The sequence below is a fragment of the Anopheles cruzii genome, chromosome 3 (assembly GCF_943734635.1).
Source record: "Anopheles cruzii chromosome 3, idAnoCruzAS_RS32_06, whole genome shotgun sequence".
Taxonomy (NCBI): Eukaryota; Metazoa; Arthropoda; class Insecta; order Diptera; family Culicidae; genus Anopheles; species Anopheles cruzii.
The window spans coordinates 39142321-39157843 of NC_069145.1; the positions used below are offsets into that span (position 1 = coordinate 39142321).

Below are 15523 nucleotides of genomic sequence, written 5' to 3' on the forward strand. Positions count from 1 at the left end.
CTTCAGAACCTCTCGGGCTCCACAGTACTTCCATCGGGCGCGACAGTTCCACACCATCAACGACACTGGTGGCGGCCCCGCAATATCTGAACCACAGCAACAATGACAACAGAAGGGGAAGAAACGAAAAAAAAAACGTCAACCACTAGTCCACAATTGAGACATCCAGTTTCCAGTTGAACGAGCCACGCAACGGCCACTTTCGGGAGCTGATGATGCTGCGCCGCAGTCCAAAAGTACCGAGGTGCCGGAGTCGTGAACCCGTGACAAATAGGAACGATCCACCGAATCCATCGCAGGCATGGCACCCCTTACGAGCACCATCGTCATCGTCATCATCAGCCGTCAGGTCTTGGGTCGTCAATCACGTCGGTGTGCAGATCAACGACGCCGTCCGTACGCCAGAGAGGCGCGTCGCCGTCGAGGGGTTAAGTTGGAGTCTCCGACGCCAAACGACCAGAACCCCGCCGGCGGCGGAAGGTCGTTATGGTCCCCAGCGCCGCTTCTGCCCACCCAAATTGGCCAGCTTGTTTGTCATCGATATGTGCCCGGTGGCCCCCGGGTGTGACCATGACCCTCCTTTCACTTCTTTCACTCCCTTCAACGCCACGGCCAGCGGCTTGCTTCCGTGTGCCGTAACCCTTAAGGGCGCCAGCGGGCTGTGTTGAATCGGGTTTTGTCGGCAAAGCAGGGCGAATGGAATGATTTTGACCAAACAAGTGGAAAGATTAATTAATTAAATTGTCTAGGGTTTAAAATAAACCAATTATTCGAATTATTTTGAATGTTCCATCCTAAATGTACCTTCCACACCATTGTGATAAGGTTGCTTGAGATTTGTTATTTAAAAATTTATATAAAACGGATTAATTTTTTTCCAAAATCAGGAAATTGCCACCGCCGAAGGGTTAAACGATCGTTGAAGTGGTCTTCTAACCGAGCGGAAGCAATCCACGGAAAACACTTTGAATGATGTCAGCTACGATGGCCAGGGGCTCAACTCAGCGAAAGCAAGATTGGCCTTTAAGTGACTTCACACTTTGCACCAATTGGCGTGTGTTCTAAAGTGGACGATTGAGAGAGAGAAGGAGAGAGAAAGACATTGGCCATGGGCGGTAGGCGCCAGCACTCAACGTGAATAAAATGTAATTTCATTTCGTTGCGACAGCGTAAATTATGCTACGCGGCGAAGCTGGGCGAGTGTTCTGCGCCTGACTGGGCCAATCAATATAGAATTGCCCGTGGCCTTTGGGCGGCCGCTACTGGCCGGCATCTCGTGGCCTGGCCTGGCTGTCACGCGTGTCATTGTGCGCCAAGCGATTTATGTTTCCTCCTCAGCGGGCAGCACGCTAAATCTTAAACCATTTCACGGTTTCGTCAACCGACGGTCGGTTGCGTGAAGACGGGAATCTGTAAATCGCGTGAAAACCGCATTCGACTTTGGAGTGCCTTCCATTGAATGAAACTAATTCAGGTCTAGACATTAAATACCAATAGAATAAATAATAGAATAAAAAAAAAGAATAGGTAAATAGAATAAAAACAATTGGAAGCCAAAATTTGAAATTTAAACAAAACAAAACTAGCAAACAGAAAAGGAAAGAATGAAAAGCTATAAAGTCAACTACAAAACTGATTAAACTAACGATTGTGGAAAAAGTAAAGAGAATCAAATAAATAACAAAACAAGATAGAAATTATGAGATAGCAAGCAAAACAGAACAATACGCAAATATACCATAGTAAATGATCAATAAAGCAAATCTCTCTAAGGAACATAAAAAATCAAGTCCCATTGCTGGGAAATGTAGTGTAGGGTCATTCGCCTCCCCACACACTGTGGCCAGAAAGGGGAGGGTGGCCGACCGAAAACCCTTCGTTAATGCTATAAATAGCTCGCGCATCGGGCAGAATGCACTTCGTTGCACTCTCCGCATCAAGATTGCAAAGGGGCCAAGACAGAATCCCACCGGCGCCATAGCCACACCACCATCACTGACTCGATCAACTCGATCGATTCAATGCGTACGGTACCCGCCCCGGAGAGGAAGGTTACCGCAGAATACCCCTTCCGCGCGTGACACCAATGATGGCGATCACGAGAAATTAATGCTGTTTGCCTGATGATGCCTGTTGGGCCGTGCTGCGAATCGATCGATCATGTAAACATTTATGTATTCAAACTACGTAAATGCTTTTTTGTTTTTGTTGATGCTGCAACCAGAGGCGTAGTACTACTTAGCGTATTAGTCACACCCATTTTTAAACAGACTTTACAGGGTTTTGTTTGCATGATTGCGATAAGGACGGTGTGAGCGGCAGCAGCTTCATCATCATTAGAGATGCACGATGATGAGGGAATGCATCCGGCGGTTTTTTGTTTGTTTCGAGCTGATCCCTGAGACATCATCGTCATCCGAGCACGGTGTGTGGTTCGTCAGCAGCGTGCAATAATGTGGCACGCTGAATGAGTTTTAATTGTTTCAAGGTACGCGATGATGGATGCAGCCAGGCAGACAAAGTAATTCGCGCGAGCATTGTTGGAAGTGGCCACGACCGACCACGGTTATTTCCATTGGCCACAGAGACTTGCGCATCCTCACGGGGTGGTGATTAAGATTAACTATTAAACGATTGGATGAAGTGTGATGGCAAAAGGTTAACTCCCTCAGACGATGGGGCCAGGGATCTTCCGTTTTCTTTTCATCGTTTTGTGATCGCGAATGGAATGAAATATTTCATTTCGTTCTTTAATTTATTGTACCATAGTTCATGGCTTCCAGGTCACGTTAAAACAGATGTACGGTAGTAATTTGATTGAATTTAATTTGATGATAAGCTTCGAAAGCATATGTTTCACTGTTTGGCCCTCTTATCGACAAGTTCTGTCTCTTTGAACTTCCAGCATGTTTGTGAAAATATAATAAGCATAGATTAGAATTAAACTGCAAGCTGATAATAACCTTCTATATAAAGAAATATACGTTCGAGTTCCACTTAATTTTGACATACTAATTAAATCCCACAGTCGGAACGATAATGTTGAATGGTCTGTGAAGTGAATAACATCATACTGCTACATTATACTGCTACTGCTCAATCCACTATGTTATTCCATAAATTACCAATTAATTGGCCTTGATTCTGTTTCTCCGTCTTCAGTCTCAAAAGTTTCAAGTGTTGACAAAGGATTTAAGACCCTGAAGGGCGGGTCAAGTTTCTTCACGCACACAACGCTTCGGGGTACCGAAACGAAACAAAGGGAGTAGCCGTCCAGTTGCAAAAACCGAACCGCTGGCTACAGTTACCCCAGCCGCTACGAACACTGAAAGCTGACCCTTCACGCGTGTTTACGGGCACACCACCGCAAAAAAAGCTCTCTCGTGTAGCTCTTTGTGCGCCGCAAGTTGCAGTTGCAATTGCCAATTCGCCCTAAGCGCCTCTCCGTGCTGAGCGCATAACAAATGGAAACGGCACACAATGGCCACGGTGAAAAACGGTGCAAGGAAAAGTTACTTTACATTTAATTTGTTGTCCGTGCACGTGTTGGTACTTGTGCTTTGTCCCGGTTTCTCCACGTAACGCACGGCGGTGCAGTTGAACTTGGCCTATGGAATGGCTACGGAACTATCGCAGTCCATTGGTCTGCGTACTGAATGGCGCACTTTTCCCATTAACAGGTGGTTCCACTCCCACCAGTGGTTTCCATTTTCTTTCGGCCCAGAAAAGCCCACCAGTCAGTGTCAAGCGGTGCGCGGTGGGAAAAAATAAACATTCCCTAGAAATAGTTCCTTTCTTTCGTTCACTTTCGCTGAATTTCCACCAGCTCGCGGTTTCCCCTGGCGGCCCCGGGTCGGGGTGTTACGGAGGTAGAAAATGTCGATGTCGGTTCCGTTTTTCACGCCTCCCGTTCACTGTGCAGTGGCCGACAGCGGCGAGAGCGCCGTGTCTAGGAAAAGCTTGGAAGAAAATGTTCGACGGAAATTCCACCTTTCACTGTGCCTTATTTTCCCACTTAAGGGTCACGTATTTAACGGGGGGTTTCCGTCCATTCTTGTTCAGTATTCGTCACAGCGGGCGGCAAAGAATTCGGCCCCTCGAACCGATCACTTCGGAAGGAGCAGTTGTTCGGCACGGGTTTATACTATTTGAGAAAGATTGAGAGTTTCTTTAGCATTAAATACACCCCAAACCTGGCACAGCGCAGCGCTCTCTCCTACGCGTGGCCGTGCGGTCGGAACAGGTTCAACTTAATCCTCACCCATCGATTCGGGGAGCTCTGAGTCTAAAGCTGAACGTAGACTTCCCGACTAGACGGTATGCGAGGCGAACGTTTAACCCTCAAGCGAATGTGTCACATTAGTTTCAAATTAGTCAAATTAGGCTATTGATGCCAAACTTATTATTATTGGTTTGAGAAGTTGTCGAGGAAGTTAAATTAAGCTCTAGAATTAAAATTAATTATTGAGCAAAACAAGTAAAATTTAATGCAATTCAAATTAAAGAAAAGTATAAACTTATAAAGCGAGATGGGCCTTAAAGCCCTCTTCTTAATAGAGGTCATTTCGTAGTTAACTTTTAACGTGTTTTTTACGTGTCTTAGCTGTTACGACCCAAACCCAAAATCGAACAAGACCACCTCGCGTTGAGGGTTAAAACGACAGTCGGGCGACTCCGGGTCATGCTATATTTAAATTTAAGTCCACCAACAAATCCGCCTCGCGCTCACGCAGGTGACTTTATGCTGCTGTTCTAAGTATGCCACAGCACCGCACCACAGGCCCCCTATCGGTGTCCCACAATGCCGGCACCACCCCGGCGGGTTCTGCACCACGTGGGTGTAGCGAGTAAATCGGATTGAATCGAATTGAGTAGATCTGCTAGAGAACCGATAGGCAGCTTATGCGAGATCGGAAGACCCAGGCAGAGCTACTAATGCACTTTCGTTCGATAAACGATAAACGACGGCTTAAGCGTCTATCTTGTTCCCGGTTGACTCTCTCTCTTTCGCCGTCCGCGTCCGGAGAGGATCATTCCGAATAACACACTTCCGTTGCTAAATAAAAGGGTCGCTTTTCTTTCGATATCCCTTCAGCAGGAATGGGGACGGAATTTATTGGCCGCGTTGCCGCTGGAAATGACTATCCACATTAACGGGAAACTTTTAGTGCAGCGGCAGCCGAGCCGAAGACGAGCGGCACAGGCAAAGGTCCCGAAGCAGAAATGGGACCAAGTGAGAGTTGTCCGTCCGGCAGAGCGTTGTCCGGGGCCGTGAAATGGCGCCGTCTTCGTGTTGGGCTATTGATTTTTTTTACGACAGGATTGCACCAAACAAGCTTTCACATTGGACTGCACTTGCGTCGACGGCATGTGGCACTGTGTGTTGCGTGCGTTCCAGCCATGTTGGGGCAACTTTAGAGAAGAATCTGGAAAATAAATTCGAATTCGAATGTTTGCCCCCTTTTAAATACGAGCAGCCTTTTCATGATGCGGCCACGCACTCTCAGCATTAGCAGCGGCAAATGGGATAAAAGCGTTGTCAATCCTCTCACACAAATCCTTAAATGCGATTTACTGCAACCAATTGCGGGATAATAGATGCAGTTCCAATCCAATCACCAGTTTGCAACTTCCAGAGAATACTTATGTTCCCACACATTGGGAAACATCGTTCCCTCTGTGGCCGATGCCGCCACAAATTCATTGCAGATGCAAACGGATTAAAATAAGTCCCATTTGCCGGGTTATCGATTGCACATGCCGAGCACGTTAGGGAAAAGGAGCATACAGAATAATGTGCAGCGCTCATTAAATATGTAACCTGATAGGCTTTTACACGTTAGGCTGTGTCGCTGTTGGGTGCTTGGGAATGTGTCCTCACTCCTGTTGCTCTCGGTTCTGCCTATCGAATTCGTTGTGGTTGTGTTATGTCGTGAAGACCACACCCAGACTTCCGGTTTGTTCGATTCAACCTTGGACATTTTTTATGCTTTATTTATGCACACGTGGTGGCAACCTTTCCGCAAAAGTTTTCCAAGTTACGCTCTACAAAATATTCATTTTTGCTCCGTTGTTTAATATACTCGCTCAAATATGTAGCATTTTTGCCAACATATTCGCATACAAAAAACTATCACCAACCGCTCTGTCGAGTGCTCGCCTCGATCGTTTGGTGCATCACAACCGAGCTGCGATATCGCAGCCTCCGGGCGAGCGCAACTTCCCGCTTTTATCAACCGGAAGCCAATGTTGGCGAGAAGCGGCCTTCTTAGGAAGTGGCCGACAGCTAACAGTGGTCCACAACAATCATGCATCCGTGTTGGGTGTGTATAGGTTTGTGCATACTGAACTGGACGATTGACGATTGCACTTCGCGCATCGCGCACGACGCTGGCAAGACACGCCAGAAGTATGCTTGATGCTTAATTCGATTAAACGATTCTCACAAACGACTCGCGCGGTTGGCATTTCGAGCAAACCATGGCTTCAAATTATTGAACAATATTAACGTCTTATTTAGCGAAAGCTTCTTCCTAAATTGATGAGTATAAAAAATAAATAAAATATGAAACCATCGTTTCAAAACGAGACTACAAACGAGTGAAAAGTGTCATCCCGAGGCCCGAGGAAGTTACGATGCCTGCGTCGCTCCATTTAGCGGCAACAGCACAGCAATTTGCAATGATGCAGGCGGGTGTTATGCGTTTTTTAATGAAGCATATTTTCTCCTTTCATTGCGAATCCCGCCGACGACGGTGTTCCGGCACACCGGAGATGGCCGAAGCACGACTTAATAATACATAAGCAAGCAGCAGCCACTTTCGCGAATCATTTTCGGCTTGTAAGCAACTCGTGATCATTACCGCGGGCCTGGCTTTTGCGATGCGGGGGAAGATTAAGAGAAACAAAACGAAAAAAACACAAACACAAGGCCCAAAATACTAATCATACAGAGCTTTGCCCTACGCCCCGGCATATGAGCAAAAAAGGAGAAAAACTCAGCGAGAAAGGCAGTGCCGCGAACCGAGGAAGCTGAGCGTAAGTTAAAAATTGAACGAAAAAGTTTTCATTTCCTGCCATTCCGCTGCCTAAAGTTGGCGAAAAGAAAAGCCCAAAACCAGACCCCAAAACCGGCCACATACTAAAAAGGGGCTCGAAGCTCGAAAGTGTGACCTTAAAAGCAGTGACCTGCGTAGATCTGTTTTACTTTTTAAGCAGTGTTTTTCTTTCCTTAGCGGAGTTCGAAAGGCCGGTCGCGAATCGCGAAGCACGAAACCCGAAACATTTTCTCGGCCACGGCGGGTACAGCGAACACATAAAGCGATGCTGTCTTAAAGCTGATATGAGGCCCAAATCCAGGTTAGCGAATCGAAAGGCAACGGATCCAAAAAAAATTATAGCAAAAAAGTACAATTATTTTGTACGCCAGTTCTCAGGGCAGCGCCATGTTCGTCTGCGCTCCGTCACGCCGGCGTGTGTCGTGCAGCTGCGCCATCTTAGGGCACAGGAGGCACATGCTATGCAGTGTGCAGGGGTCATAAGCATTTAATATCCACACAATATCGAAGCCGCAGCCGCCGTCGGCACAGTCACCAGTCGCGCTTGTTTGTTTACACAGTGCGCTTAGGGCAAGATTTCGGGGCTCGTTGCTCTCGACCCGATCCGAAATTCCATGCGAAGAACAGCAAGCGCTGGGATGCAGTCAGACCAGGCCAGGCCAGACCGTCAGTCACGTAGGGCCCCATTAATCAAACATAATTTATTCAATTATACACATCCAGTCGGGCATGTTAAGGCGCGATGCAAGTCGATTTCAAACCCAAGGGTCCGGGAAGGCACACCGAGAAACAGATTGGTAATGATCGCTGAGCGGGGTATGTTTGCAGGGCCGCTGAGCGGTCCCCTCCGCGTCTCCGCTGAGGAGTGAAAATTGTGGCTGAGAATTTTCAAACTCTAGGCGCGATGCAACGGCACAATGTGCCACCATCTTGAGACGTTGATGAGTTTGGGCCACAACTGTTTACACTTGCCGCGCACGAAGGGCTGTTTACGGTACGGTTTACTCTCTGGCTTTGGTTTGTTTTATTGATTTGCCGCGAGGTTCGTGTTGAATCTAAGACACGCATACCGGTTTTAAGACTATTATCAACTCCAAAGAATATATAGAACTCTTATATAGAACTCCAAAGCCCTGCTGCGACGACCTATGGAAACATTTATTCAAAAAGACTTATAACCAGTTATCTGTATGTATTCGTACTATGATCACTGTTTCAAAGCCAACTGTTTTTCAAATCGATCGAGCCCATCAACCCAAACATTAAAGATCGTCCTCCAAAAGGAGATGATCGCTTCCTTGTTAGCAAAATGGTTGTCCGTCATTATGCTCAATGCACCGCAACGAAACGAACCAACGCATATTAAGGGTCTCGCAGGGGCGTTAACAACCGCGCCTAGCTTGTTATATTAAATTTTCTCATTTTCCTTAGCAAAAGTGGCCAGCAAATCGAGCACATCACGCCGTTTGGGGCGCGCTCTACTCGGACCATTCGACGGCAGGGGCGCGGTAGTAAGGAAATGTTTTGCCTCCCACAAATCATCACTCTCTACTTTTGGCCCCAATTAAACGCTTTTCGTCCATTACTCCCGCGCACGACCCACACAAACACGCACAGATACACGGGCCTCACACTTTCCATCGCCCAGAACGGACTGCACTTTAAAAACGAAACGGAACGGAAACGGAGCCATACACGAACGGAACGGATTGCTTGTGAACGGGGAGTCGAAGAAAAATAACAATAAAAGGCAACATCAAAACCCCGGAGAAATGGAGAGTGGAAGAGGGACCGCAACATAAAGTTATGATGATCTGGGTCCGCCCCGGTGGCGGAAGAGTTACTACTCTGGTCTCCGTCGATCCGGTCTCCGATTCTCTCACTCACTGGGGATTGAGTTTGTGAAGTCGAAACGAAACCGAGAGTTTCTGGTGTTGTCGATGGATGAAGCATAGCTCCGATGATGATGATGATGCGCTGCGCCAACCACTATCCAACACACGGGGCACGGGAAGCAGAGGTCAACAGCGGTCGCTGTGCAGTGCGATGCATTTCGGTGCGAGGCAACCCATTAATAAAGTGGTCGACGCGCGGTGCATTGCGGGGCGATGCACAATGGTGCGCTTTTCGTCCGCTTTCCGGATGCACAATCAACTGCACACGTGCGTGGTGTGCGTGGGCATTGAATGAAACGCTTTCGCTGTAGTGAATCTCCCACAGCGCTTGAGATCGTGAAATAAGACATTTCAACGGACCGCGATTGCTTCCAGTTTGACATTTACATTTATTCATCACAACAGAGAAACACGCAATCGAAAGAAACAATCATCCGAGCGGTATGCGGTGCTGATTGTGGTTTTATCGCCAGTCGCTCTCATGATAAGACTCCACAAGACGTGTTGCTCGAGGTTCACAGAGTGTCGGTCCCAAATGGCGGAGTCAAAGTAGGGGGCCGTTTTCACTTTTTCCCGGCCAATAGCAGCGATAACCGGATTTTATGGACGATAAAGTTATTTTCAATCATCATCTCCAGCGAATCCGGTAGGTTGTGGGTAAAATAATGGTCCCATCAGAAACGTCCTGACTCAAAGTGTCGAATAATGATAAATATAAGGCTGACTAAAAAGTAATCCATTATTTTTGGGTGAAATTCAAAACTTTATTTAAGGTACGAAGTTAGTTTACCTTCATATTGCCTCTCTTGTAGAAGGCATGGTCGTTATTGGCGAAAAACTCGAGCAATCCATTTTCACAATCCTTTTTTGATCTCAGTTTTTCATCACTCGGAAAATTTTGTAATGCGCAAAAAAGGTGCCAATCGCTTGATGCAAGGTCCGGACAATACGGTGGATGCATTAAAACTTTACAACCAAGCTCCCGGACTGTCTGGCGAGTCACTTAAGACGTGTGTGACATTTCGTTGTCCTGATGGAACACAATTTTTCTTCCGTTGGCCGATTCTGATCGTTTTTGGTCAATCACTAGCTTCAACCGGTGTAGTTCTTAATAGTAAAGAGCTGAATTTAGTGTTTGGCTACACGGAAGCAACTCATAATGAACGATTCCTTTCAAGTCCCAAATTGTAAAATGTAGCGAATTTTCTCTTTGGTGACTTCCATTGTTAACACCCTGTAGCTCAAAAATGAATGTATCAAACAAAAAACGCTGAAAGCATTTTTTTTTAAGTGTGAAGTATCAGCTTTAAACCGAGCCTAAACTTGAAACTATACGATCGACTTTTGGCGTGATATCGATCACTAAAGGCATCCATCGAGAAAATAATGGATTACTTTTTAGCCAGCCTTATAATTTTCTTTCAATTGAAAATTAATGTTACAAAGTTGACAAAGTTTCCACTGTACCATCAATCAATTTTCTGAATTTTTAGTTGACATTTCGGCGTTTTTGGTGTGGTTCCCATTTTATGAATTGTCGCCATCATTAATTCAAAGCCCTGGCCCTCGACCAAAACGCCGACAAGGTTGGTATTTATTTTTGACGCAACATAAACCCAATGCATGGCCGATGCGAAGTTGGGTAGTGGTGTCGGCGAAGCTCAACACGGTTCATCGGCGCCATACGGTGGCGTGCCGGCGATCCAGTGTGTGTTACGCCGAGTATCGGACGATAATTTCTCGTCTAAAAATGTCACCCAAACAGCAAACGGAAAAAGGAGGCGCGTTCGTTTCTGGGGAGCCGGTGCTCTGCCGGTCATTCACACATCTTCGAACGTTCCGTTGGCGTTCGCCCGACCAACACAAATTCCCCGTGCCCTGGAAGTGTCACCGATCGCATAAATATTCCCGTCACGAACCGGCCACGGAATCCGATGGGTGGTCACTAACGGGCCAGTAACGGACCTTACAATTCAATCGCGGAGTCCAAAAATCTTACGCAGCCGCAGAGGTGCGTGCCATTTGCGAAACCCAACCCCGTCGAAACGCCTTGATTTAAATTCAATCCACAGCCAATTTCTGGCATGTGCCGGCCCCGCATTGCGACTGAGGACCCCCACCATAGCAAAGCGTGCTATTTCGGGGGCCACGACCCAACAAGCCCCATGGTAGGTTGAAACCTTAAAACATCCACCAGTGAATAATGCCGAATAAGTTTTGATCGCGGGATTTTTAACGGCTTCCCTTAGCGCAAACATCTTGGGATCGGGGAGAGAACAAACGCAGAAACTCCACCGTGGGCCTGGCGCAGAAAAACAACTTCGCATGGGGCCCGAAAACACTGGGTCGCCACTCACAGGTCCGTGCTTCTCTACGCTCGATTGCGTGGACAACATTTTGGCACGCAGTAATGGCGCCTTCAATCCTACCGGAGGACCCGCGCGGCCCGTACCAGAGCGTCGAAAAGAAATCGGATCGCCACCCGAAAGTCCTCGCCGTCCGCACACCATGTCACCGTCATAGCCACCATCATCATCATCATCGTCATCATCACTATTATCTTTCTTGGCCGTCCAAAAGCCGGTTGATACGCTCCCCGGCATCGATTGTTTGATGTTCTTTTTTGTTGCGGCCGCAGGCATCGTTTGTCCGACCAGTGGGCAGAAAAAGTGAGCAGAAAACTTTTACCCCCCAAGACCGAAGGCGTAGTAATCCCGTGCCGATGGCTGCCTACCGTGCATCGATCGGACGGTTTAATGCTCCATTCTCACATCATTCGCCTGCATCGCTCAACATCTCTCATGATCATCGATAATACAAATGATGGGGTGGACCCGCTAAAGCAGACCCCAGGACATCCCGTAGTCCCGTAGTTGCTCCGTTGCGCCTAGAGGCTCCACAACACATCTGGTTTCGATTCTCCCGTTCAAGCGATCACTCAACGGCTGCGGTTTCTCAGCTTGACACGGACCGACCCGAGGCTCTCTGGCTCCCTATTTGCGTGCCATTCTTTGCTGGCGGGTTAGCCTAACTACAAGACATCGTTAATCTTTCGTCGCGCCCCCCCCTAGAAACTCCACCACGAAACTCCGAGTCCAACATACACATCCAGCTCCGGGTCCGACGATCGATAGTGGTTTCGTCATTTTCGTCACAAAATACACGTTACTCGCCACGCCCGGAGTCAGTCTCCGGAGCCGAAAGGGGCCTGGCTCTGTCTTGGAAGTAGGACAAAGTAGTGCGTGTGCCAAAGCATCCCAGAGGCGTTGGAACCGGGCAATAGTTTTGGTCGAAAAACAAAACTAAATGGTCGTTTTAGAAACAGGTTGAGCCGGACAGTCGTCGATTGTTGGAATCATATTTTAACAACCAAAACATTTAGCCACTCGACCACTAGTTGCGCCATCCGAGTGTTGCGAACATGCGAAGGATTTTGCCCAAGACCTTTTTGGGGTTCTGTTTTCGGTTAATTTTGAAATGGATTTAAGCTTTTAAACATCCGATTTTACGAAAACAGGGTTCGATTGTTGACAAGCCAACACCCTAATGAAGCCTTTAAACGCGTCACAGCCCATTTCTGGACAAGGAAAAAAGCTTAACCCAATTTCCTTGGTGACACGTAACCCACTAAAAAACGAATCTTTCAACGAAGGACACCCAGAGCGTCCTAAACCACCACGGTGGCCCACATTTTGGGTCTCCGCCGGAAGCCGGAAGAAGTCTGACGCATAATTCGAACTCTGGCAACTGGAAAATATTCATAAGCATGGCGACGACGACGGCCATTTCGAGGTCCGTAAGCGTGGAGAGAGGAAAAGGGGCATATTTTTCTTCGCTCGGTCGCCTTCTTCCGCCGTTGACCCGACTCCGATTCCGGTGGCGCGGTCCGGTGTAAAATTAAACCAATGAAATATCTCACACGACGCTCGCCTCATGTGCGCGAGTCGAGGCCCCTTCCGACGCATCCGGAATGGAGGAGCGTTTTGTACGGTTTTACTCATTTTTTGTGCCGAGATGTCATAAATCTTTTTCCATTCTATTCTTTTCTGTCCCGCGGTATGACTCATATAGGCGGTATTGTTATAGCTTCTGTGTCGTCACACGTCTCGCGGAAGAATTAAAGTTTCATTTTATTACACCAAGAGTCAAACGACACTTAAATACATCCGCACAACAGATATGAGTTGAATGCCAATTGTAAGAAAACTGTTGTAAATGTTTCATTATCTAATGCTGCCTGTATTGTGACACTCTTTTCAACAAACGGATGCATCATCTTAAAACATCTTTTAATAAAAGGCACATGGCATTGACCAGTAGGTAAGACTATACTATGGCCTTACGGCGCCCCGCCTTTTGACCCTCTCGTTGTAGACAGTTGTTAATAACGTCCACTTTTTAAATTACTATGTCCTTGCGAGGTTCAAAGCAGATAACTCAAGCGAACCATAATTGTTTCCAAACGACAGTCGCTGCAGCGGCCAAATTCCGCAACATAGTAGACTGTCTGGCGGCAGCGAACCGTCGTCGTTCTCCTTATCATGCTTCAGGTTTTTCTATGCTCAGCCCTTTCTGGAGCTGCTTCTTAAGTCATGCTCTTTCCTGTTCTTTTCATTCCATTTTGATATTTCTCTGGAGCCGGAACACGGCCAAACGAAAGCCGGGGACGTCCAGGGAAACACAAACAACACACACATTTTGTTTGTGTTCGCTTTCGCAAGTGTCATTATTGTTTGGTTTTTCCTTTTTTCAAACAAATTTTACTGCCACCGACCATCGGGGCCCACCGTACCCCCCGTTTATGGCCCGCCAATCGCCGCCAATCCGTCGAGGTACGTGTCTCGAACCAGGGTCATTCGGTTGCACCGTCTGTAAACAAACAGGGGATCTGCGGGCGAGAGAGCGGAAAGAACGAAGACGTCTGACGCCAATGTTTGCCACATTTTCAAACCGTTTGATTATTTCCCCCGTGGCTGGCCCGGCCTGGTTCCTAACGGGCGAGGTCAAACGTTAACCGGTGCTGATAATCTAACCAAACTTCCGGTCGTTCTCGAGAACCCGGCGAGACCGTTGCCCTGGTCGCGTCGGGCGGTGTTTGATGGCAGTCCCAGTTGACATTGACCATCGGAACACACATCCGACCCGCCCATCCGTATCGATTCATCGACCCGGCGCGTTTCGAGTGGATTTACCTGCTCCAGAGTTTCGCTGCCAGTCTGCACGCGAGGACCGCTGTCGAAGTCGAGGACCGGTGGGCGCAACAATCGCCGGAGAGGACGTCGCCGGTTCAAATAGGGCCAGCAACACTGGGACGACGCAGCACACCATCGTTAGTGTGTTGACCCAGCGGGGCCGCGCCCGACAGCGACCTCTGGCCATGGGCTCCTTTTTCTTCGTTTTCTTCTGGTCCTTGTCCTCCGGTGACACCGCAGCAGACCACAACCGCAGCGGTTGTGTCGATCCCATTTCCGTCGCCGGAGCAGCTGCATCCACCAGCAGCCCTGCTACGCCCTGCTGCTGTCGTCGTCGTTTGCGGTTCCGTATGCCCGCATCGCTCCGTGGAAGGTACGTCGGACGTGGCTGGTCCGGAACATCATACTCAAAAACGTCATTGTGGGGCATTGTTTTCACGAAATCGCAACACAGCTCCACCCGCGAACGCAGCATGCACTTCCGCCTCCGAATGCACCCGAATGCATCGGCCCACACGTCAGGGAATCTGCCTCCGGTTGATGCACCTTCTTCCGATCCACGTACACACACACACACACGCAGCCACACCGACGCACGGTGCTAACTCATCCGCCGCCTTGGCTCTCGTGCTGACTTCCTGTCGCCCACCGTTCTTCACGATGGTGTTGGTGGTGGGTGCATCGCTGCGATTGACCTTTATTTTAATGCCTTAATTTTATGTGCAACGAAGCGTGCGGACCGGTGGAAAATGGGCGTAGAGCCATGCCTTTACTCTTCACTCTCGCGTAAACAATCAGGCGCACCAATGCACTACACACACACACACACACGGACGGTGTCAAAACACGGGCGACGCTGATCTGCAACAAAACAAGGGATTCGCAGACTCGAAAAACGATGCTTGGGACGTCAAAATGGGATGATTAGGAATCCGATAGCGTCCCGGGGACAGCAAGTTTCCGCCACGCACGAGACACAAAGAGGCAAACGCGCACAGCGACCAGAGGACCTCCGAACGTTCCGACGGATTTTTTAGAATGAAAAACGCACGAACGTCGGCGGTGGCGGGAAGAGGCGAAAAGAAACCGTCCCACGACGGCGGAACACTTTTTCCGGAGCACACAAAAACTCGAGCTCGTTGTTATTATCTTTATTATAGAAATTTTGTACCAATGGATTTTTTGTCCTGCTAAACTATATACACGAAACGTCAAAATGTTGTTTTTATGAATTTTATGAATTTTGGAACCCAACTTTGACGCTGCGAACCTAACTTTGATGACGAACCTGACACCCGAGTCAACCTACGAAAATCCCGAAAAAACCCGAGTCAACTTGCGAAAATCCCGAACAACGTCAAACGTCAAATCTGTCAGC

At 48.0% G+C, this 15523-nt stretch overlaps 1 protein-coding gene across 1 annotated transcript in view; it reads right to left on the minus strand.

Moving 5' to 3' along the window:
* The window catches only part of LOC128270370 (uncharacterized), a 30316-nt gene extending 15741 nt beyond the window's left edge, over window positions 1-14575 (minus strand). Inside the window, exon 1 of the mRNA XM_053007768.1 lies at window positions 14146-14575. Coding sequence (XP_052863728.1) covers window positions 14146-14575 — 430 coding nt within the window. The remainder of the gene's footprint in view (window positions 1-14145) is intronic.
* Window positions 14576-15523: the final 948 nt, after the last annotated feature.